At 44.4% G+C, this 24,750-nt stretch overlaps 1 protein-coding gene and 1 pseudogene across 1 annotated transcript; one reads left to right on the top strand and one right to left on the bottom strand.

Moving 5' to 3' along the window:
• Positions 1-3,507: 3,507 nt before the first annotated feature.
• LOC143858426 (uncharacterized) lies at positions 3,508-8,284 on the top strand. Its single transcript, XM_077369082.1, has 3 exons — positions 3,508-4,158; positions 4,423-4,777; positions 8,223-8,284. Exons 1-3 carry the CDS (start codon positions 3,508-3,510, stop codon positions 8,282-8,284), a joined length of 1,068 nt encoding a protein of 355 aa, XP_077225197.1.
• Positions 8,285-8,391: 107 nt separating this feature from the next.
• On the bottom strand, positions 8,392-22,648 carry LOC143858428 (mogroside I-E synthase pseudogene; annotated as a pseudogene).
• Positions 22,649-24,750: the final 2,102 nt, after the last annotated feature.

Consider the following 24,750-nt stretch of genomic DNA (forward strand, 5'->3'; position numbering starts at 1 on the left):
CGCTTGTGGGACCCGCTGTGGGACCCGCTGTGGGACCCACGGATGTGGGACCCGCTGTGGGACCTACTGATGTGGGACCCGCTGTGGGACCCGCTGATGTGGGACCCGCTGGGACCCGCTGTGGGACCCGTTGTGGGACCCACTGATGTGGGACCCGCTGATGTGGGACCCGCTGGGACCCGCTGTGGGACCCGCTGTGGGACCCGCTGATGTGGGACCCGTGTAGTGCAAAGAATGAATAATTATAAAATAAAAAAATTGAACTTACGCCAGCTATAGGAGGAACAAGAGATCCAGGAAGGTATTGACAGAGTCGTGCTTGTGTGGGGCCCGCTGATGTGGGACCCGCTGATGTAGGACCCGCTGATGTGGGACCCGCTGGAGGTGGGGCCCGCTGGAGGTGGGGTGGAGGAGATGTGGATGCCGGTGGAGGTGATCGGTGGATGGTCGGTCGGAAATGGGTTTGGCCTCGCCGGATTCCGGCTGGGTTGCCGGAGGAGAAGACTCTCTCTCTCTCTCTTTCTCTCCCTCTCTCTCTCTCTACAGATCTCTCCTCTCTCTCTCTCTCTCTCTCTCCCCTCTGGTGATCTCTCTCTCTCTCCCCCTCCCCTCTGCAGATCTCTCTCTCTCTCTCCCCTCTGGTTTTTCTTCTACTGTCGTTTCTTCTTTTCTTTTCTTTTTTTCTGTCTGCAGAGGGTTGGCGACCAGAAGAACTCCTCCAATGGTTTTTTTTTTTTTTTTTTTATTATTCTGGTTTGACGAAAGAGGGGTGGTAGGTGAAGAAAATGAGGGGGAAATGAAGAAAAAAAGGAAAGGGAGGGGGGACAGTGATGATGGTTTTTTGTTTTTTTTTTTTTTTCGTCAAATGGGAGGTGCGGGCTCAAGAAAAGAAAAAAAGGGGGGACAATCATGATGGGTTTTTATTTTATATTATATATATATATTTATATATGTAAAAGAAACCGACGATTCTCCTCTCTCTCTCTGTAAAATCGATTTTTATTTTATTATTATTATTTTTTTATTTTATAAAAACAGGGTGGTGATATTGGCACTACCAATATTGATGGGCGCACTATTGGCGGAAAAATTGATGGGCGCACCATCCAATCGTGTCTTATTCAAAATCTGCTCTGCACCGTTCCAGGATAATTCACCCCCCTTTTCTGGTTTACACTACGGTCCTTTCTCTGCTCGTTCGCTAGGCAAACGTACTCGGATTTTGACGAAATTTTGCGGGGACCTAGCTGGGACCCTAACTTACCTTGGGGAGAAATTTGGAGTCCTAAAGCATTGGTTTGATGGGGTTTTGCATAAAATTGGAAGGGTTTAGGGCACGGTCAAAATGGGGTGTCTACATTAGCCGCTTCAACAGGGAGGCACTCCAAGTGCCAAATCTAGATCCCTCAGCCGCTACGAACGCGGTTCTCGCAGGTGCTAGATCTAATGCTTTCCGCCGAGCAGTGGCCCGCCAGAACCTGCACTCACTAGCAGATCTAATGGCCGAGGCAAAGGAATATATGACAGTAGAAGAGACACTGGCAGCCCTAGACGCAAATCGGAGGATAACCTCTGAAGACAAGAACCCTACCAAGCAGCGTAGGGACGACAAGGCCGCCAGAAGAGAGAAGTCCCCCTAGAGGAGGGAAGAGAACTTCACTCCTCTCAACACCTCCCGGAGACACATACTGTCCGCCATCAGTAAAGAAGAGTTCGTGAAGTGGCCGACCAGAATGATCTCCAAGGGAAATAAGAGAGACAAGTCAAAGTACTATCGGTTCCATAAGGACCACAGTCATGACACAGATGAGTGCCGGCAGCTCAAAGAAGAAATCGAGCTGCTGATTGGCCGGGGTTATTTGAAAAATACATCCAAGGTGACGGCCACACAGGAGAAGCACACAATTTCCGGCCAAGGGGAGTTATTGGCACAATTATGGGCGGACCAGCTGCTGGAGGCACATCGTCTGCTGCTCGAAAAGCATACGCATGCCGAGTCAACGCCGTGCACACATGCAGCAAGAAGATGAAGACGGAGAATGAGATCTCCTTTTCAGATACGGACCTCGACAACTTGATAATGCCACACGACGACGCCTTGGTCTTAACCATGCTCATCGCGAACTGGGAGTTGAAAAAGATTCTGGTCGACAACGGGAGTTCAGCCGATATTCTATACTATCATGCTTTTGAGAGAATGATGATAGGTGACGACCGCTTGAGGCCGGCGAACTCAGATCTGTTCGGCTTCTCGGGAGAGGTCATCAAAGTGGAGGGACAGATTGAGCTACCAGTCCTCGTCGGAGAGCCACCCTGCCAAGCCTTCGCCATGGTCAACTTCCTGGTAGTGAGAACCACTTCGATCTATAACGCTATCTTGGGACGGCCTGGCCAGAACCTGATCCATGCAGTCGCTTCAGCTTATCACCAAAAGATGAAATTCATAACGCCTAACGGCGTGGGAGAAGTTCGGGGAGACCAGCCCCAGTCCAGGGAGTGCTATGCAATGGCACTCAAGGGCAAAAACGTAGTAGAGTCGCTGCCGATTGAGTTACTCGATCTGAGAGATGAAGCCCAGGGGATTCAGCCCGCCGAAGACCTCATCTCCATCCCCTTGTGCGAAAATGATAAGGAGAAAGTCGTTCAGATCGGCTCCTCTATAGACAGCAGCACCCAATGCAGCCTAGCCCAATTTCTTCAAGACAATGCAGACGTCTTTGCATGGGCTCCTGTTGACATGCCCGGCATAAACGCAGAGGTCAGCACGCACAGACTTGGTGTTGACCCAACCTGTAGGCCGGTGAAATAGAAAAGAAGGCATTTCGCCCTCGAAAGGCGGCATGCAATAAAAGAAGAGGTGGAGAGGCTCTTAAGGGCTGACTTCATCCGAGAAATCCAATACCCGGACTGGTTGGCAAACTTAGTCATGGTAAAGAAGGCAAATGGAAAGTGGAGGACCTGTGTTGACTTCACTGATCTGAACAAGGCATGTCCCAAAGACAGCTACCCGCTCCCGAAAATCGATCAGCTCATCGACGCTACCGCAGGTCACGAGCTACTGAGCTTCATGGACGCCTTCTCTGGATACAACCAAATCAGAATGTATGAGTCGGACATACCCAAGACCTCCTTTGTGACGGATCAGGGTACTTACTGTTATCGTGTCATGCCCTTCGGCCTGAAAAATGCCGGTGCCACGTATCAGAGGCTCTTGAACAAACTCTTCCGGAACCAGATCGGCCGCAACATGGAAGTCTATGTCGACGATATGCTGGTCAAAAGCCGAAACGCACATGATCATGTGTCTGATCTGAAAGAAACATTCCAAGTCCTTAGAGAACACAGCATGGAGCTCAACCCCACCAAGTGCACTTTCGGCGTCAGCTCGGGAAAGTTCTTTGGGTTTATGGTAAGCCAAAGAGGATAGAGGCCAATCCAGAGAAGATCAAGGCCATGGTGGAGCTCACTCCACCAAAAACCATCAGAGAAGTGCAACGGCTAACAGGAATGGTGGCTGCTCTGGGACGCTTCATCTCAAAGTTCGCAGAGAGATGCTCGCCCTTCTTCAACGCAGTCAAAGGACTCAAGACTGCGCCCTGGACAGAGGAGTGCCAGGCCGCATTCGAGGAGTTGAAGCAGTATTTGTCCTCTCCACCACTGCTAACAAAACAGGAACCAGGTGAAGAGCTACTCCTGTATCTCTCCGTGAGCCCTATGGCTCTAGCAGTTGTCCTAGTTCGTGAAGAGCACAGCCAGCAAAAACCTGTCTACTATGTTAGCAAAGTCCTGTATGATGCCGAAGTCAGGTACCAGCGATTCGATAAATTGGCCTACTCCCTAGTCATGGCAGCCAGGAAGTTAAGATCGTATTTTCAAGCTCACACAATAAAGGTCCTGCCCGATCAGCCACTCAGACAAGTTCTCCATAAGCCGGACACCTCAGGACGACTCGTGAAATGGGCCATAGAGCTGAGCGAATTCGATATCCAGTACATCCCGAGGCCAGCAATCAAGGCTCAAGTGCTAGTAGATTTCGTGGCTGAATGCACCATCCCCAGGCAGATCATCGAGCCCGAAATTGTCCAAACCCCAGCTGCGGAAAAAGCAATTGCAATTGAGGGGCAAGCAGAAGACGGAATTGAAAAAGAAATCATACCCGTACCAGCAGGATAAGATCCATCGACCGTCGAACCGCTCTGGGAAGTGTACGTGGACGGATCTTCGAACAAGGGTGGCTGTAGAGCCGGTCTGGTTCTGACCGGGCCAGACAACTTCACTCTAGACTACGCCCTGAGGTTCAGATTCCGCACATCCAACAATAAGGCTGAATATGAAGCTCTCCTAGCCGGAATGAATCTTGCAGTCTAGACCAGCGCCCAGAGGCTTAAAGCATACTGTGACTCCCAGCTGGTTGCAAACCAGATTCAAGGGGTCTATGAGGCCCGCGACGAGCGTATGGTCAAGTACCTCTCCCATGTCCGCCAGCTAGCCAGCAAGTTCAAAAGTTTTGAGGTCATTAGAATCCCCAGAACAGAAAATACAAAAGCAGATGTGTTGTCTAAGCTGGCTGCGTCCGGATACACCACTCTCGGGAGTATATGCATGGAGTTTCTACAGAAGTCCAGTATCGAAGGTAAGGCCGCTGAAATAATGCAGGTAGAGCACGAATCCTGTTGGATGGATGAAATCATCAAGTATCTACGTAGCGGGAAGCTCCCCGAGGCGAAGAAGGACGCCCGCAAAGTGACACAGAGAGCAGCTCGGTTTTCCCTTGATGGTGAGAACCTGTACAAAAGGTCATACACCCTCCCGTACCTAAAGTGTCTTCGGCCAAGCAACGCCGCTTACGCCCTACAAGAGGCGAACGAAGGGATTTGTGGAGAACATCTGGGGGGCAAGGCCCTGGCAATCAAAGTGCTGCTGAGAGGCCTGTACTGGCACACATTAAGACAAGACGCACTGAACCTGGTCAAGAAGTGCAGTGCGAGAGATGCCAGAAGTTCTCTCCCACCATTCACCAGCCTGCTGTGTCTATGGCCCCGATCATCAGCCCACTCCCCTTCGCAGTTTGGGGGATGGACATCTTAGGCCCCTTTCCACCAGCCTCCAGAAGGCGCGCGTTCGTAGTAGTGGCCATCGATTATTTCACCAAGTGGGTGGAGGCTGAACCTCTGGCCCAGATCACAGAGCAAAACGTACAGAACTTCTTTTGGAAGTCAGTGGTTTGCAGATTTGGGGTCCCCCGCGTCTTAATAACAAACAACGGTAGACAATTCGACTGCCGGGACTTCCGAAAGTTCTGCTCCGACTTGAAAATCAAGCAGAGGTTCACTTTAGTAGCGCACCCTCAGACGAATGGACAGACAAATTTCTGGACTGATTCCAGCCGGACTGACAAATTTCCGAACTGATTCCAACCGGACTGACAAATTTCCGGACTGATTGCCAGGCCGGACTGACAAATTTTCGGACTGATTCGCAGGCCGGACAGACTCACACCGATCAGAGATGTAACTCACCACACTTCCCCAAGTCACCACAATGACTTGGAGAACTGGGGGGCAACTGATGGGGTATAAAAACAGCAGCCTATCAGCTGCCGACACGTGGCCCAAGTGTGGCCCACCACAGATCCCACGTCAGCAGGGGTAGTTTGGTAATTACAGCTGAGTAGGTGAGCTTGAACCTATAGGTGGCTGACACCTGTCCTGCAGTAATAACTCCCCAACTACCCCAGACTTTCTTCTATAAAAGGGCTTCCAAAGCTCATAAACGAGGGTAATAACTTCTCACCCACCACTCTTAAGACAAGCTCTGCACTCCTGCTCATACTGACTTGAGTGTCGAAGGGCCTGTTCGGAGTAACACTCCGGGTTGGTCACTCTGACCTCGTTTGCTTCTGTGCAGAACACAGTTCCCCAGGATCTATTTCCTTCAGTTCGGCTCCTCGAGTCCTCCAGCTCAGCTCTTACGTCACTGCCGTATCTGTTAACCGATTTTAGGCACAACACCTTGTGCGATGGTCCCCAGCAAATCCCTATTTATAATATATACTAAGCATGTTTCTTTCCATTTGTCATTGGTATTTTTAAGAAAAACTTGTTTAGAAACAACTTTTTAACTCCGAAAATAGGGTTTACAACTATTAATGCTGCCCCTGCAAGAACATTTCGCCTAGGTGTGCAACTCGGGCCGGGTTGGGTCGGGTTGAGGCCAACCCGAACCCGACCTGATTTCCAACCTGATGAGGTTCAACCCGACCCGACCCGAGGAACCCTTCTTTTCTTTTTCTTTTTTTCAACTCGACCCGACCCGAACCAACCAGAGTTTTTAAGCTTACAAAAAAAAGTAATAAGAAATGCCGGGTTGCCCAAGCTCTCGACCTGAACCCGACCCAAACCCAACCTGAGTTGGGAACCCCGACCCCGACCCCGATCCGAACTCAACCCAACCCGACCTGTCTTTTTTTTTTGGGTGGGGGGGGGGGGGGGGGGGGGGTTGAACCCGACCCGAGTTGCACCCCTAATTTCGCCGTCTATCAGTTTTGCGGCCTTAATTCACCTTCTCCTAGTAATTCAGTTTTGATTTGGTTTTGATTTGGTTTTGATTTACCACAACTAATGGTCCCTCTAAAGTTTGGTTAGTAGAACTTTTTTTCCGTTTTTTCCCCCTCAATTGCATTTAAGACTGCTGGGTATGGCAATCTACCACTTTGATATGCACCGTTTTATACCATGTTTTGAGTATGGCCGAGCCTACCAATTCTACCCAAAACTATTCATATGGTGGGACCAACCATTTTATACCCTATTTTGATAGGGTGGTCCCATCAACTCCACCCTAACTTATGCATTAGTGGGGCCAATCATCCTCATGTTTCGATGGGTGCATTCCATGATTTCCATCCAAGACAATGCATAGAGCAGGCCCACTTTTCTTTTTCGCCTCATGTTTTGATTGGATGGGTCCCACCATCTCCCCTAAACCCATGCACGGGGTGTGTCTCAGCAATTACACCCAAAATTTTGATATGGTGGGCCCACTGTCTTAACACTCATGTAAGATTGAGTGGGGCCACTATTTTACACCCATGCAAAGGATAGGCCAAGAATGCTGATGGGTATATATATGCATTTTATCCCCATGTTAAAATGCCCAAAGCAACCTTCTTCTACTTCTTTTAATTTTTCAAATTAACCATAAAGGGGGCACCCTATTAATTTTGGAGATGATAAATTCGCACAATCCGCACCCCTTAAAGTGAATTGGCGTCAAAAAGCGTTAAAAGTCTGCCACATTTCCATGAATTGACGTCTTTTGACGTCAATTCATGGAAACAATGGGGTGAATTAACTTACGGGGGGGAGTTTTGTTCTCGGGTTTCTGGATTTCCATTCAGGTATGCTCCTCATTCCCCTCTCTCTCTCTCTCTCTCTCTCTCTCTCTCAATATCGTCAAATTGCTTAGTTCATATTTTCTATAATTTTTCTTAGTTCATATTTCAAGCTGATGCTGATGTTTTTCATGTGCTGTAAAACTTCTGATTTTCTATCATTAATAAGAATTTGGCATAGTGATTTTTAGTTCAAGGAATTGCTCATATTGGTTGTTTATGAGGAATGGATTTTTAGATCAAGGAATTGCTCATCTCGGTTGTTACATGGCAAAGACCTTGCAACTACCAGAGCCCTTCTAGCAATCCATGGAACAACCGAGATTTTTTGGAGGCTTATGATAACCCAATAAATTAAGGGCCCGTTTGGATACCTCATGCATTTGTATTTGAGTTTTGGATACAAAATACATCAATCATCGTCATGATCATGTTTTGAGAGAGAGAGAGAGAGAGAGAGAGAGAGAGAGAGAGAGAGAGAGAGAGAGAGAGAGGGGAAGGAGGGAGGGATATCTCGCTGCTGCCGGAGCAGCGTCAAGGAGCAGTGATGGTGAAGGAAGTTGCCACAAATAATGATTTCCAAATAATGTCTCGCAGAACAGATTTGAAAATCGGAATTTTTTTCACTATTGTAGCTGATTTGGAAATCTAAGGATCTGATCCAGTTCGAAATATCAAATAAATCCAAATCTAAATCTTGTGGGTATCCAAAAGTGGCCTAAAGTGAATTAAATTTGTATTTGGGTTCGAATCTTTGGCCTTTAATTTATTTTTTAATTTCCATCTGTAAATCATATGAAGTCACATGTAATGAATTGAGTATTTACAGATGAGCTATTCCTTGAACTCTGTGTTTTCAAATGGATATCTTTAAATGTTGTTGGTGTTTGAATTCTTGTTTGGACAATTCCTTGAACTCTATGTTTCCAAACGGATTCCTATTCAACTATTATAATATGTTTCAATCCAATCATAGAATACCTAACAAGTCTAAAATATCACTTATTCAAAAGTGTAGCTACAAAATCCTCAATGTTCTTATTTGAACTTCCACTCAATTCTAGTGCCTCTTTTGCCAATTCCCTCCATTTGCTTGCATTCCTCTTAATCTCTTTCCCTTTGTCCACAGTAGTTCAATTTCTTCCCTTCTTACAATCCCCTTCTCATCAACCTTAGCTCTCACTCCGGCCCCCCAAACCTCCTCCACAAACTTTGCATTGGTGGGCTGGTAAGCCCATTGTGGAATTGCCACCATTGGTACTCCAAGGCTTAGAGCTTCTAATGTTGAATTCCACCCACAATGTGTTACAAAGCAGCCCACTGCTTCGTGAGCCAAGACCTCCAATTGGGAGCACCAGTTCACTATCATACCCTTCTCTGCTGTTTCTTCTACAAAATTGCTGGGAATCTTGTTCTCCTCCTCTTCCCTTACCACCCATAAGAAATACTTGTTACTTTCCCCCAGACCCCATGCCAGTTCCACCATGGGCCCTTGATCCATATTCGAGAGGCTCCCCACCGAGAGATAGACAACCAACCCGATTGGCTTTGTGTCTAGCCACTCCATGCATTTGTCACATTTTTTTTTTTGAAAAGGGCAACAGAATATATATATATATATATATATATATATATATATATATATATATATGTAAAAACAGAACCGAGGTGGTCCTGAAGGAACAAAGATAATACAAAGATAGCAGTACAATAATTCAAGGAGGTAGATAGTCAAAGCACTCAAACGCGGCCCGAAAGACTCCTTTCTTGGCAAGGGAGTCTGCTTCCGCATTGGCTGATCTTCTGACATGGCGAAAAACTATTGAGGAGCCCTTAGCTCTATCCTCTATTTCCTCTAAGAGAGGCAAAAATCGCCAGGGGGGAGAAGCGGCGCCCGAAAGCCAGCGAATAACATTTAAGGAATCCCCTTCAACGATAATTTTGTCGCACTCCAGACGAGGCATCGAAAGAAGCCCGCTATGAACGGCTCGGACCTCTGCCTCGTTTGAGTCTGCCACTCCAATAGGCCCCGAGTAGGCCCAGAGGACTTCCCCTTTGTGGTTTCTACATAACCCCCCTACTCCTGCCACTCCTGGATTGCCGATAGACGATCCGCAAAGTTAAGCTTCAGGGACCCCGGAGGAGGAGGAGTCCAGGAGGGGAGGATTTTCACTTTGGTAGCCGATTCCAAGCATATGATTGACCATCCTTCCCAGAGGTCGAAAGCTGAAACAAAACGAAACAGAGGAAGGCTTCGAGCCCAGGATATGACCGCAACTATCAACTGAATATAAATCCAATAGGGAGATCTAGCCTTCCCTTCAAAGATATGAGCATTCCTCTCTTTCCACAAGAACCACCATGAGGCCAGGAGACACATCTTCCACAACGTTCTGCCTTTCCTTTTCCAAGGAGTCCAGGCCCAACTTTGAATGAATTCAGCCATAGAGTTGGAGGGGACCCAACTGATTCCAAAACGAGAAAAAATAAGACCCCAAATATGGCGAGCAACCTTACAGTGTATGAAAAGGTGGTCAATGGATTCCCCATCGGATAAACATAGAGGACAGTGATCTACCAACCACATTCCTCGCTTCCTCAAGAAATCCATAGTTTGAATGCGGCCCCGGCTAACCGACCACCCAAAGAAAGCAACTCTCGGAGGGCAAGATTGTCTCCAAACCGAGGAGGACACATGCTCCACTAAAGAAGGGATCAGATGGTTATAAAAAGATTTGACTGAAAATATCCCCGAAGGATTCCAAATCCAAATCCGACGATCTACGCCCGAAGACTTGATGAAGCAAGAATCCAATAAGGAGAGGAGGGCGCTGTAAGAGCTTAACTCCCTAACAAAGAAGTCTCTGCGAAACTTAGGAGACCAAGCCACCTTCCCTTGTTCCCTTGCAAAACATTCCGATACCCAGGCCTCTTTCTGAGATGAAACGATGAATAAGTCAGGAAACATCACTTGAAGAGGATCATCCGAACACCAAGGATCCTGCCAGAACCGAATCCGATCCCCCCTATATACTCTGAATCGGACGCCAGGAGCAAATAACGACTTCAACTTCAAGATATCCCTCCAAACCGTGAGACCTTTGAGTTTAAAATTATCAACAGAGTCCCAATGTCCATGATCTGAACCATACTTACTTCCAATGACCCGGACCCACAAAGAGGATTGTTCTTCGCCAAATCTCCATAGCCACTTGCCCATAAGGGCCTGGTTAAAACTCTGAACCCTCCTGATACCCAAACCTCCATTTTTAGTAGGCAAGCAGACCATACTCCATTTAATCAGGGAGACCCCCTTGGAAGACCCTGATCCGCCTCACAGGAAGCGTCTCTGAATTTGTTCGATGCATTTAGCAACCAAGGCGGGACATTGAAAAAGAGATAGAAAATATATCGGCATATTGGATAGAACGACCTTTATAAGCACTAATCTACCTCCTTTGGAAACCAACCGGCGCTTCCAGGTGGCCAAACGTCGCTCAATCCTTTGAATAATAGGAGCCCATAGGTTGTGTTTCGGTCGACCCACACCAAGAGGAAGACCCAGATAGATTGCTGGAAAGACATCTAAACCACACCCCATAATTCCGGCGAAAAAGGATGCATCGCTCTCAGAAACGTTGATCGCGAACAACCGAGATTTTACGAAATTAGATCTTTGACCCGAAACCATCTCATAACAACGAAGCATAGCTTTAAGGTTGAGAATCTGGGATATGACCGGAGAACAGAACAGAAGAGTGTCATCCGCAAACTGAAGAAGCGATACTTCCACCTTACTCTCGCCAATAAGGAACCCTTGATATAGCCCCAACTGACTTCCTTTTTTCAGCAGTCTGCACAGTGATTCTGCCACAATCAGGAAAAGAAAAGGAGAGAGAGGATCTCCCTGCCGCAATCCTCTAGAAGATTTGAAGAATCCTTTTGCTGATCCGTTGATGAGGACAGAGAACCAGGCGGACGATAAGCAGTTCCGGATCCACCCTCTCCACCGACCCCCAAAGCCCATACGACCCATGAGAAAATCTAATGCTACCCAATCCACTCGGTCATATGCCTTCTCCATGTCAAGCTTGCATAGGATGCCGCCTTCCCCCTTCCTCCGATAATAGTCAATGGCTTCATTGGCTGTTAAAGAACAATCAAGAATTTGCCGGTTGCTTATAAAGGCACTTTGACAGACCATATAATTGAAGGAAGAACCGCTTTGATACGATCCGCCAGAACCTTTGTGAGGACTTTGTAAAGGCTGCCCACCAAGCTAATCGGGCGAAAATCCGAGCTTTTTGTTGCTCCTTCAATTTTTGGAATGAGGACGAGAAAAGTTGCACCTGTCCCTTTGTCAAGGATAGCTCCCTCAAAAAATTCTATGAAGAATCGAAGAATGTCCGATTTTACTGTTTCCCAGCAAGTTTGAAAGAAAGCCAAACAAAAACCATCGGGTCCAGGGGCTTTATCTTTTGCCAGAGAAAACAGTGTTGATCAGATTTCCACCTCAGAGAAAGGGATTTCCAATCCGGCTGAGGCTTCCAGGCTTAAGCTAGCAAAACAAATGTCTTGAGGAATTGGGCGTAACATCCCATCAGCTGAGTATAAAGATCTGTAGAATGCAATAATTTCTTCAATAATCCGCTCCCTGTCAGATACAATCTCCCCCTCCACTTCTAAGGATTCAATTCTGTTCCTTCTTCTGCGAGCACTAGCCATGGCATGGAAGAAGGCTGTGTTTTTATCTCCCTCCAACAACCACTTGACTCGAGATCTTTGGCGCCAAGAGATTTCTTTAAGCATCAACAACTCTTTATGCTCTTGAATTAATCTTCCTTGTTGCTCATAATCCTCCGCGAGGCCAAACCACTCTCTGCCAATGTATTTATCTCCATCAATCTGTCCTCAAGAATCCTCTTCCTGCCTTGGTCCACTTCTTTCTGCTCCTTATCCCACTCTTTTAATTTCCCCTTAATGAAGCGTAATTTTTTGCTTATAACTACGTCCCCTGGACCTTCGAAGACGCTTTCAGACCACCATCGGACTAAGAGAGCCTCCATTTGGGGATTTTCCAGCCAAGCTAATTCAAATCTGAAGGGGGCGGGCCTCAGAACTCCATTTTAGGAGACAAAAGGAGAGGGCAATGGTCGGAAACTGAATGGGGTAAAGCCTGCTGATAGACTTCAGAAAGAATTGCCAACCAGTCACCCGAGAGAAGAAATCGGTCAAGCCGACTACGGTTCGAACCTCTGGCTCAGGTGAAAGAGGAGCCACCCAAAGGTAAATCTGCGAGCTCGTTGATTGCGATGAAATCAACGAAAGATCTCATACCCGCAGTGACTCGCTGGCCCCCAAGGCGATCCCTTGATCCTAGAACTTCATTGAAAACCCCCCCGATACACCAAGGAGCGGAGCATAGGCGTCGCATCTGATTTAATTCTTCCCAAAAAAGACACTTCTCAGAAGATGACAAATGACCATAGACGCCTGAGAAGAACCAGACTGAATTATCATTGCATTTTCGGAAAGCAACGGAGAGAGAGAAAACTCCACGCCAAACATCCATGCTGGCCCACAAGACTGAATCCCAAGCCACCAAGATGCCCCCTGAAGCTCCTTTGGATGCTAAGAAAGCAAAATTCCAGTCAGTATTGAACCCCATGCTTCTCATATCTATGTTACGAATTTGCTCCATCTTTGTTTCCTGAAGACAAACAACCTCAGGGCGCCGATGTTTAACTAATGCTTTGATTTGAATTCTTTTCTCCCGAGAGCCCAAGCCGTTTATATTCCAGGATAAAATCTTCATTAACAACTGTATTCCGATGAATTCCTCCCCGCCCTGATACCAGACTTTCTTCCTTTTTTTTGGGATGTGAGACCTTTGCTATGCGATCCAGAATCATAATTGATATCCGATTGAAGTCTCACCAATTCTCGCTCCGTGAGTTTCAGGTTTACTTCGGATATGGAGGCTGGAGATGACACTCCAGCGACCTCCCATAGTTCTGCCGCCTTTATGCTAGACCTATATTCCTCAACGGGACCCGGAAATATTAGGCCCAGATGAGAACTAAGGTGCATGATATGATCCACCATCAATTCAAGCACCTGTTGGGGAGAAACCAAGCCTGAGTCATTCCGTGGAGGGACATAAGAGAGTTCTGAGGCACAAGGCAGGAGCTGAAAATCTGCCTTGCTACACCATCTCAGTGGACAAAGATGGGAGAAACTTCCAAGCGATACCCTGACGAGCGAGCGAAAGGACCACTCCCTAACTTCACCAGAGAATAAATGCTTCATACCTCCCAAACCACTATAATCAATGATCACCTTCCTTTGCCCCACCCAGCACTGAATGAAGAAACGGTCATCACGAGAGATAAGGATACACCTACTCTTGTGACGTTGCAAACTATACCCCCACACCCGGTTGTCACCGAGCTCCTCCTCAGTCTCAGAATACGTGCGAGTAACGCCCATTGTGCTTGAGCCGTGGAGGAGGCTCTGATTTATAAAGCGCAATAAGTAAGGAGAAGAAGCAGCAATTGTAGTGGAATTGTGAGAAAAAGGCTCCAGAGTAAAATCAATCGCTGAGAAAGGAGTAGAGTGATGAGCAGGCCCAACGTCTTTGTCCACCCAACACATGTATTCATACCCAATACAGAATGAATAAGACCCAAAGGCCCATACCTCCTCCTGGTTCCCAGGGCCCACCAGTGGAGAAGCCCAAAGGTCCTCTGAAGCAACTTCTCTTTCAGAAAATTCCATTGGACCCGAATCTGGCACGTGGATTACATCTACTCGAGGAGAGTCGCTGTGGTACGGAGGGGATAAGGCTGAGATAATGTCTTCAAAGCTGTTGACCTTAGAGTAAGGAGTAGTTGTTGCTGATGAGTCTTGAATAGGACCAGCTACACTGGACCACCTGTATGCATGTGGGGGACCCCCTTTTTGAAATTCAAAATTTTTGCCAGGTGAGATGCTGCTAACCGGCGCCGCTTTCTGCGCACAATAGACTGAATGTGAAGGAATCTCCGACTCCACCAACCCGACGACCCCGGCATTTATCTCCGGCACAGACAGCAATGCTGAGGCTTCATTGATGGCATTGAAGACATCCTGGATTGCAGTTATGGGATGGTGACCTTCTTCAGCTTCACTTACCCCTTCAGTAGCAGTATTTAAAGGAAGACCCAAGTCTTCTTCGGAAACCATTTGCCCAGCCGGAGAAGGAGAGGAGATTTTTGCAGAGTTCGGGTCGTCGTCAACTCTTTCCCGGGAGGCTAGAATCCAATGAATTGTGCCATCGATAGAGCTTTGGAGAGATAGTTCACTTCCGGGGCGTCCTTCTGACATGATCAGCATCCTACCCACTTCATATCCGAAACCCGCATAACACGACAAATCTACCGTAGTTCTTATCACCCTCAATAATCTTGTCTACATACATAGATGGCACACTCGGCCCGATCGTCTTCAGAGAACATAGCTCCTTCATCCAACTTACCAGCTTAAACACATTTCAATTAAACTTGTTAGAAAGTAATAAGTAAATCTAAATTAATATGAAACCAATATGTAATAAATAACAGGAGATTATATCTACACTCCCTTTTTCTACATGATCAACCCTAATCTTAAGAGAGGAACACGCTTATATTATCTCCCAAGGCCTGAATGTCACAACCCAACCCACGAATATGGACAAGGCACATGAGAATGCCACAAACCCTTGTGATCAAATCCCATTAGTGTGCAAGGCCAAGTTAACTAGAATCATTACATACATATGATCTAACTATTTACACCATAGATAGATCTCTCGAATTTTCCTTCATGGCAGCAATCTAAATTTCCTAAAAATGAATAAACAAGCCCAGTTGAATTTAATTGTTAATAAAACTCCAATTCATGATTAATATCTTACTATGCATGAATAAAAAAAACTATGTTTTAGGTAGAACACTCACTAAATAACCGATACCTATATTGGTTGGATCAAGCATATGAATGCATATTATAAGAAGACGTTCCTCATAAGTAAACTATCCGTCATAGCTGAAAACAGAATTAAATCATCTGCATCATAGTTCAAATAAATCACTTTATGCTCATATGTCTAGTCTATGGTCAATGCGACAGCCATATTAATATGTAGAAATATGGTTCCAATGTTACAGCCCCACGGTTGACAGATAGGGTATCAAATGTAGTTCTAGTGTCACAGCCCCACTGATAGGTAGGGTATCAAAAATACATAGCCAGACTGAGAGCAAGCATGATCCATATATTTTCCATATCATTCTTAACACCATATCAAAACCATTGCAACTGGTAGTTCACCGAAATCTCATTTGCTTCAAATCATGTTTCAACATTTCTCATCAAGTAGTTTTTATTAGGGCTGCAACTCGAGCCGGGTTTTACCCGACCCGCATCGACCCGACCCGAAAATAGCCTGGGTCGGGTTCAGGTTTCATGGGTTTCGGGTCGAGCCGGGTTCGGCATTCAAAAGCCCGCATGAATCTCGGGTCGAGCCGGGTTTGAAGGGGCCCGACCCGACCCGACCCGAGTTACATAAGTTATAGTATGTACATTTTTTTCTATTGTTAGTTAAAAGTTAAAGGGATAATTACATTTACACCCCCCTCTAGTTTCTGACACATCCACTTCCACCCCTATAGTTTAAAACGTGACAAATACACCCTTGTAGTTTCAATTTGTTTAAGGTAGGCCCCCTCAGCTGAAGGTTCGTCCATAGATTGAAGGGTTAAGATGATCCGATGGAGCTGATTTTTTGGGCACACCCTATCTGTGTCAGGACCCATCAAATGAACGCTTTGGATCATCCAAACAATGTGGGCCCACATTATTTGGATGATTTTTTGGTAGTGTTTGGATTCGGGTAGGGGCCCACATTATTTGGATGATCCAAAGCGTTCATTTGATGGGTCCTGACATAGATATGGTGTGCCCAAAAAATCAGCTCCATCGGATCATCCTAACCTTTCAATTTATGGACGAACCTTCAGCTGAGGGGGCAAACCTTAAACAAATTGAAACTACAGGGGTGTATTTGTCACGTTTTAAACTATAGGGGTGGAAGTGGATGTGTCAGAAACTAGAGGGGGTGTAAATGTAATTATCCCAAAGTTAAAAGTGAAAACCCACGCACCCAGTTACTGTATGTGAGTGTAACTTCTGCTTCTATGAGTTGGGTTGATTCAAGTGTTTGATTCAGCATTGTTTGATTGTAATTACAACATTGTTTGATTAGAGCATTGTTTGATTCAAGTGTGATGTGAGTGTAATTACATCATTGTTTGATTCAAGTGTAATGTGAGTGTAATTTCTGCTTCTATGAGTTGAGTTGCCTTGCCAAACAAGAATTTTCCTTAAAAATTTGCGTCAACGTGAAAAAATCCGACCCGACCCGAACCGACCTGAGATTTATCATGGGTAGGGCCGGGTTTGGGAATCGTGGGTTTTCCGAAAAAAAACCCGACCCGACCCGCTCGACCCGAGTTGCAGCCCTAGTTTTTATGCTTGATTTAGAATTAAATTTTTCAAAACAATATTCACCGAAATAATATGTTTAAAAATAAATCATGTAACTTCCCAAAGAAAAATTCAGAAAATTGGAACATGTTTGAATTAATTCATTTAAATTTTCAAAACAAGATTGTAGGAATAGTAACATGTTCAAAACAATGCATTAAATTTTCCAAAGCAATAGTTACATGATTAATAATGTGTTTTAAAAAAAATTAATTAGTTTCTCAACTCAACTCAACTCAACTCAACTCAACAAAGCCTTTGTCCCAAACTAGTTGGGGTCGGCTAAATGAATCCTTTAGAAAAATTTCATGAAGAAGGTGAAAGGAATCTACTCGGCTCTAATCTTGGCTCTAGTTGGGTTCACGTGGATCATTTTCTTCCATTCTATCCTATTCAAGGTCATGTTCTGTTATGTTCTTAACTATCAAGTCTTTTCTCACTGTTTCTTCCCAAGTTGTTTTTAGTCTACCTCTTTTTACTCCATCAATTTGGCACGAGTCACCTCTTCTCACTGGAGCATCCAAAGGCCTACGTTGGATATGTCCAAACCATCTTAAGCGGTGCTCTCTCATCTTCTCCTCAATTGGTGTCACCCCCACCTTTTTACGAATGTCTTCACTTTTAATTCTATCTAACCTTGTGTGGCCGCACATCCATCTAAGCATTCACATCTCCACTACAATTCTTTTAGTTTGCTAAAGAAAAAATCACCGAAATATGAACAATTCATATCCCAAATAATTGATTTCAATTACTTTTGATAAATTTGGAATAACACATAAAAAATATCAAGGATTTAATAAAACACTAGCATGGAAGTAGCTTACCTCAAACTAACTTCCCTAAAAAAATTATTTTTTACGGAATAAAAATCAATATATGCTAGAAAGAAGATAAAGATTGTTGTAAAATAGGGAGGAGATCATCCAAATGGAGAATAGAGTAGAAATATGGAGGAGAAAATTGATTTCCAAAAGTGTGAAAATCTCTAACACTTCTTTCTTCTTTCCTTTTCTTGAAACCACATGAATTTTATTCGCCAAAGAATCTCATTGTCTTTGCTCTTCTTAGAGAGGCAGATAATAACCTTTAGACTACGCTTTGTGACATTTTCATCTGATTCCTTGGGGTTAACAGAGTGTTTGTTGCATTTCAGAGGATTTAGTGATTCCTAGTGCAAGGTTTCGAAGGGTGGTGAAGGTTTCTACTAGTGCAAGGTTTCGAAGGGTGGCGAAGATTTCTGCTCGGGAGGGTTTGTTGCTACTTAAATATGTGTGCCTTGCTCTTAAGTGAGTTAAGGGGATGTGAAGTTCTTTTGGAATTTGGAACTTTCTAATGAGATGAGGCAACAATATTGGTTGCAGTTTTAGTTGGGGATTGATCATGAGGATCGTATGCCGTAGATGTTGTGATGTTGAAACGATGATTAGTAAGGCTGGGTGTTGGATTGATAAGCAGCAAGTTGATAGGTTTTTCCTCAATGGAAATAAGCTCAGTGGAAGATTGATCTGTGAGCAGCTATAGGGTAATGGCAGGTTGCAGGAAATTCAACAACTTGCCGACTTTTGTTTGCTTACAACGGACAGAAGGCTAGTGTCTTGTGCATTGAAATTCTGAACAATAGGCTAAGTTTTGGTCCCTTCAACCTGCCTTTCAAACAATCTGATAAAGTTTTGGTCCCTTCAACCTGACTTTCAAACAATCTGATTTATAGGTGGTAAACCTACAGAATTTTAGCCGCTTTCTGAGTTAGTTTTGACATGGAGGAAAGTACTCGGTGGTGTTCCAATTACCCAGATTTCACTCATTTGAAGTGATTTCGGCATGTTGGGCCCCGGGTATACCCTTAAAAGCTAGTCATTAAGGGGAGGGTGCCTAAGTATTTGTATTCCCTTCCACATCTATTCACTTTTCTGATATGGGATCTTTGCTTTTCCCGTGAAACCCCCAATAATCTTCCCCTCCATGTGGAATCAATGTGGATACTACGAGATCTTCCCAGAGAGATTTTCACCATCCTTGAGAGTACAACGGGGTTTACAAGATCTTCCCCACGGGATTTTCTTCGACCTTGTGGGTACACAGGGGTCATACGCCCCGGGTCTGATACCACCTGTTGGGACCTGATTAGAACTCACCCTTGAAAGCTAGCCATTTAGGGGAGGGTTCGCAAGTCCTTCCAAGACCATCCACATCTATTCACTTTTCCGATGTGGGATCTTTCCTTCTCAAGTGGAACCCCCAACACAGTGTGAAGAAGAGCCGAACTTGGGGCTGATTTGCAGGTTGAAGAAATCAGCATCATGCTGAATGTTGAAGGGCTGTTTGTGTTGGAAAGCAACCTAACCAAACCTGATTGAAGAAGGAATGGTGCACTGCTAAAGTTCAGAAGAAGCTGAACCTTTTAAGGCGTTCCAGGTGGGGAAGAGAAGCGGCTTGAAGTTCCTTGTTTTAGTGGGCAAGATCCCATGGAATGGGCATACCAATGCGAGAGATTCTTCTACTGCAATCAAATAGATAAATCTCATTAGGTACAACTGGCCTCCATTCACTTGGAGGAAAGAGCCCTGCAATGGTTCCCTTGGCTCGAGAAAACCAAAGGACCTGTTGAATGGGTGGACTCTGTGCAATCCATATGCCTCTGTTTTGGGCAAACGTCAGATGAGGATTCAGTTGGAGAATTGACCAAGCTGAGGCAGATCGACTCGGTCAAGTCAAATCAGGAAAAGTTTGAAGAGATTGTTAACCCAATTCACTGGTTATAAGACGAATTTTTTGTGAGTTGCTTTATCAGAGGACCTAAGGAGCATATAAGGGCTGGAGTTTGAATGTTTTATCCATCCACAATCATACACGCAATAGGGATGGAAAGGATACAAGAAGAAAGTACAAAGGCTATGCCTAGGCAATTAAAGACCCCTTTCAAAGAACCCACACTAGAGAATCCTTTCACCATCATCTCTACATTCTATTCATAGGCTAACATAAGCCGACATGGAGAGGAGGGAAAAACCATTCCACTATAATTGTGATGAATGATATACCATGGGTCGGCACCATTGATGCAAGAAGCAACTGTTGTTCTTATTAGAAGGTGATGAAGAGGATGAACCTCCTGGCATTCACGAAGGACATGCGGATGAGGAATTTCAAATCTCATTACATGCATTGGCTAGAACAAACTGAAACTGAACCATGCTCGTTAAGGGATATATCAAAGTGTGTCATGTGGTAATCTTGATAGATTCTGGGAGCACTCATAATTCATTAGACCCAGAGTTGGCTATGCGAAGTATGTGTGATGGTCAACCTACTAAACTCATGTCTGTATCCGTGGCTATTGGAACTAATTTGTCAAGTACCACTATATGCCAAAACTTCCAATGGATTATGCAAGGGACGCCCTTTAAGGTGGATATGCACCTTCTTCCGCTTGGGGGTTGCGACATGGTATTGGGCGTGCAGTGGTTAGCCACATCGGGACCCATCATCTGGTACTTTATGCAATTAGAGATGGAGTTCACATCTAATGGATGACGACATGTTCTTCAAGGAACAAGAAGGGGAATAGCTAAGTGATATTGAGGACAAAATCGTTCTTCAAGTGGCAGGGATCTTACGTACTTGTTTAGGACTACCTACATGCTTTGTTAGAAGAGATCTCTTATGAGATATCTTAGACGATTAAAACAAGTAATTAGTACATTTCTTATGTTCTCTTTTTATTACAATCTGAACTTGATGAAGAAGGTTTTCCAAGGGTTTTCAAACGAGAACGAACGGTAAGACATTTCCTTTTCCTTCTCTAGATTTCAATCGAACTGAGCAGGAATGAACGAGAACAGGAAGACATTTCCTTTTCCTTTCTCGCTTTAGTAAGAAAAGGTTTTCTGCATATCTTTCTTTTTTGTTTTCTTATTTTTTCCTTCTCGCCACCTTAGTTCCAGGGGTTTCAACCAACGGAACACAACTGAACAGAGTCTACAAGAAAAACGACTTATAACTCCTAAAGGCGGAAACTCCGATAAGCCTATTTGGCTAAACAACAGGCTAGTGAGAGGAAATCTACTAGTTTAGCAAGGCATACTCTCTTCCATGCCCAAACATTCAAAGAAAAATTAGAATTAAAACTTTGTTCAACAAGATTTCTAGTTTCAAACTCCGACCCTTTTCTCATTATGGTGAAATCATCAAGAGTAGTTGATCGTGAAGCCAGAGATCTGGGTTGTTCGGCATAATCTTGACTCTTTTTTTTTTCTTTTTTTATATTTTTAACCCGGAACAGATTGCGGCCCCGGGGAGGACCTCAAAATATTATATAGAAATTGCAAAAATACAGAAAGAGGGCTAATCGACTCGCCTCTAAATCAAACACATTCCCTAAAAACCGCCCACCACCTAGGTCATCCTCGACCGGAGATTAGGAAGACCTAAAGCATCACATCTTGCAGCCCCACGGGCCGTGGTTGGCATTTCTGACCAGCCTTGATAAAATCGGTTCGATTTGGAAATAACTGCTTCATTTGCGAGAGCGTCCGCAACTTTATTGCCATCTCTGAATTGGTGGGAGAGGCAAAGTTGATCTATGAGTAACATCATCTCCGGCATAATCTTGACTTATTGGCGATATAGATCGTCAATTTATCGATTCGATGGTCCTTAGTGATCCGTTCACGGTTCTAAAGCTGTCGACCATTGTGGAACATTCGGCCCTTGATTGGCTCAGGTGCACCTGCATCACTGACCCAAGGTGGGGTCGAGTGTTACACAGAGGTGTATCTGTCCCACTTCCTTGGCTGGACCAAAGCATGCCTATTTTTCAACAACCAAAAGCATGCACTTGGGTGAATGATATATGTTAGCACTCCTTTCCTTTTCTCCGTAGGAATAGCTCTCTTGTATCCTAAGTCCTTAATTGTTTTGGATTTTAAGAATTGATCTGAGTAAAAAACTGCTTATTTGACTCAAAACTAAAAGCAAATTTGAGTCCAAAATGAACCAACAAAATAATAATGAAAATAGGAAAAAAAAATCAATGCCAACCTCAGCTTCTAACTTGTCAAACGTGTTAATTAGAACCCAATCGGCTTTCTCCAAGTTCGAGAATTGATTAGCGAGATACTCCAATGAACCCGGGTAATTTTCTGGTTCCAAAAGGAAAGAAGGCAATTCTGATAGTTCAACTTCTGGCAATCCAGGTAAGGAGACTGTGGTACCTTCCAAGGGCATCGTCAACAACTTCTGGTGCACATGGTAGAAGACGGCGCCCACGCCACAAGGCTGAGTGAAGAATGGAGCTCCATATAATCCAAATTGTTTGGCAACATCCAAACACCAAGTAAGAAGGGAGTCATAGATGAGGCAACAGAAAGCATCATCAGAATTCTTGTGTTTCTCTATAAACTCTTCTAAGGCTGGTGTGATACTTGCTTTCATACCACGCCAGTAGGCGTGGGTAGTATCCGAATTGGAAACAAAGTCTTCGACATTGCAGATGTTTTCAATCTTGAGCAAACCAATTTGGGTTTCCTTGTGTTCGAGGAGGATGGTGGTGGCCACTGTGACTTTGAGGCCTTTGGAGGCTAAACGTTTAGCAAATTTGGTTGCTGGGTTTATGTGACCTTGGGCAGGAAATGGGAGGACTAGAACATGGGCACTGTGAGTATTAGCTCTCTCGTTATTCTCCATTTCTTCTTGGTTCATGGGTTTGGAATATGCTTACTATATATGTAAGGGACTTGAAGTTGCTAAAGAACAAATAAAACACACTCAAAACACCCTCTAGGACAAAACAGAGTAACAGACCCAGAGGGAAGACAAGAGGAAACAGAGAGAGAATCCATTGGCCGCCTCAAATTTGATATGGCTTTGTTTCTCAACCTCCTTTCAACCTCCTTGATGTCTCAGGTTCGATCCCAGCTTACCTACCAAGTGTCACTGGGTTATTTCATCTAGGGTTATTCGTATGGCCTACGGCCTGTGGCTTAGTTTGTCATTTTCACTTTTGTACTTTTTAGCTTCATCTCTTCTCGTCTTCAAAAGTATGTCAGTCCTGCTTATGTATGTGGGTTGCCCCACCCTATAACCTGGGAGCTTGCTTCGACATCGAGTGGTGCTTGCTAGTGCATACCCTAGTAGGGATACCATTCTAGTCAATGGGTTACCGGGGCCACCCCTTAGCAGTTTTAGCCTTTTGACACAGTCCTATCGTAACATCTTTGAGATTCAGCAATAAAGCTTACTGTTTGCCTCTTTGTGCCTGATTTCTTCATGTGAGCTTGTGAATTTAGCTTTCCTTTTCGTGCTTCCTTTGTAGGTTTGACCCTTACAACCTTGCTAGATTTACTTGCTTGTTGGAAGACAATGCAAGTGCCGCACGGACCTTGTCCTTAGACCGAAGGCCCGTGACAGAAGGCCTTGTTTGTTTTGGGTTTTGAGTGATGAATCTTAATCGATACTGGCAATCCTAATGTCTGTGAATATTTGAATCAAATCCTGATTTGTTCATAAACTCATCGTTGTTTCAAAAAAAAAGTAGTCAATTAATAGTCAAATAATAATAAAGAATACTCTTGCAAAAACTACACATCCATTAACCACTGAAACATGCGCACTTGCTCGTTTAGATTGTAGGAATCGCCATCCTATTCTGATTCCACCAGGTTAATTTTCCGACACGACTGGTTAAAAAAACTGGATGGCATGAAGAGAGCGGAAATGACTGCAAGACAGAATTAAAGGAGGGAAATGCCATAATCAGTTTCCCCGCCTTAGATGTGGTATTTTGATTCTGCGTCGGTTAGAATGAAATTTTTATTAGAATCTTTTAGTTAAACTGTTATTTTCATTTGTTTTTCATTTCATTTACAAGAGAATCAAAATAAGATGCCCATTCCGATTCCTAATTTCGGCAACCCAAACGCAACCATCGAGTTGCATTACAAAAGATACAAATACTGGGAAGTGGCATATGTTTACACACAAAAAATTAGGCATTCACTTCATGATGACCTATATAAGAGATTATATGGTATCCACGATTGATACGCATAATGGGGTTATGACAAAGGTGCCGCCCTTGATTGATCCATTCCTTTTGAACGTGCATGTTGAGTATACAAGCGGCCAACGGCTTACCTTGAATAAAAGAAATCAGTTTATCCTTACCCTCGGATCTATAGAGCGTAAGGATCAACCCTCTAACATACAGATATGAGGGTTAGGATCAACCTATGGAAATGATTTTTGGGGCACAACCTATTTAGGCTGTGGCCCATCTAATGGACGGTTTGGATCATCCTATGGTGTAGTCCATACCGCACTTTTAATAAAGTGAGGAGTGCCCTCATCAAAATACAGTAGTGCTGATAACATTTCCCTATTAGTAGCAAAACCCATAAAAAATAAGCAAATAATTTAGTACAATGATATATCTCGAAACCATGCCCTTACCCTTGTTTTCATTGTGACATTTCAATCTTCATTTAAACTTTCTAGAAATCTCTCAACCAGCAATCTAAAAATTATTTATCAAAGTGAAGCGTCTCATTTTCAAAACAAGAGCGTATAGGTCATTTTCTTTGACATTTATCATTTGCTATTTGCTTTCCAGCTATTAACAGAGTTTGCACAAAATATACGCAAAAAATCATTAGGACTGATGGAATGCATTAGGCTTGGCCCTTTAAAAATGTCCCATACCATGTTGAGTCCGACAATTTCCATACCTAGCCAGTTCCTCACTTGGAACCATAACATTCCACCACACTTTCACATTCGCCATCCTCAAC

The sequence above is a fragment of the Tasmannia lanceolata genome, unplaced genomic scaffold, assembly GCF_043159265.1.
Source record: "Tasmannia lanceolata isolate RefF3 unplaced genomic scaffold, GAP_Taslan_0.1 ptg000026l, whole genome shotgun sequence".
NCBI lineage: Eukaryota > Viridiplantae > Streptophyta > Magnoliopsida > Canellales > Winteraceae > Tasmannia > Tasmannia lanceolata.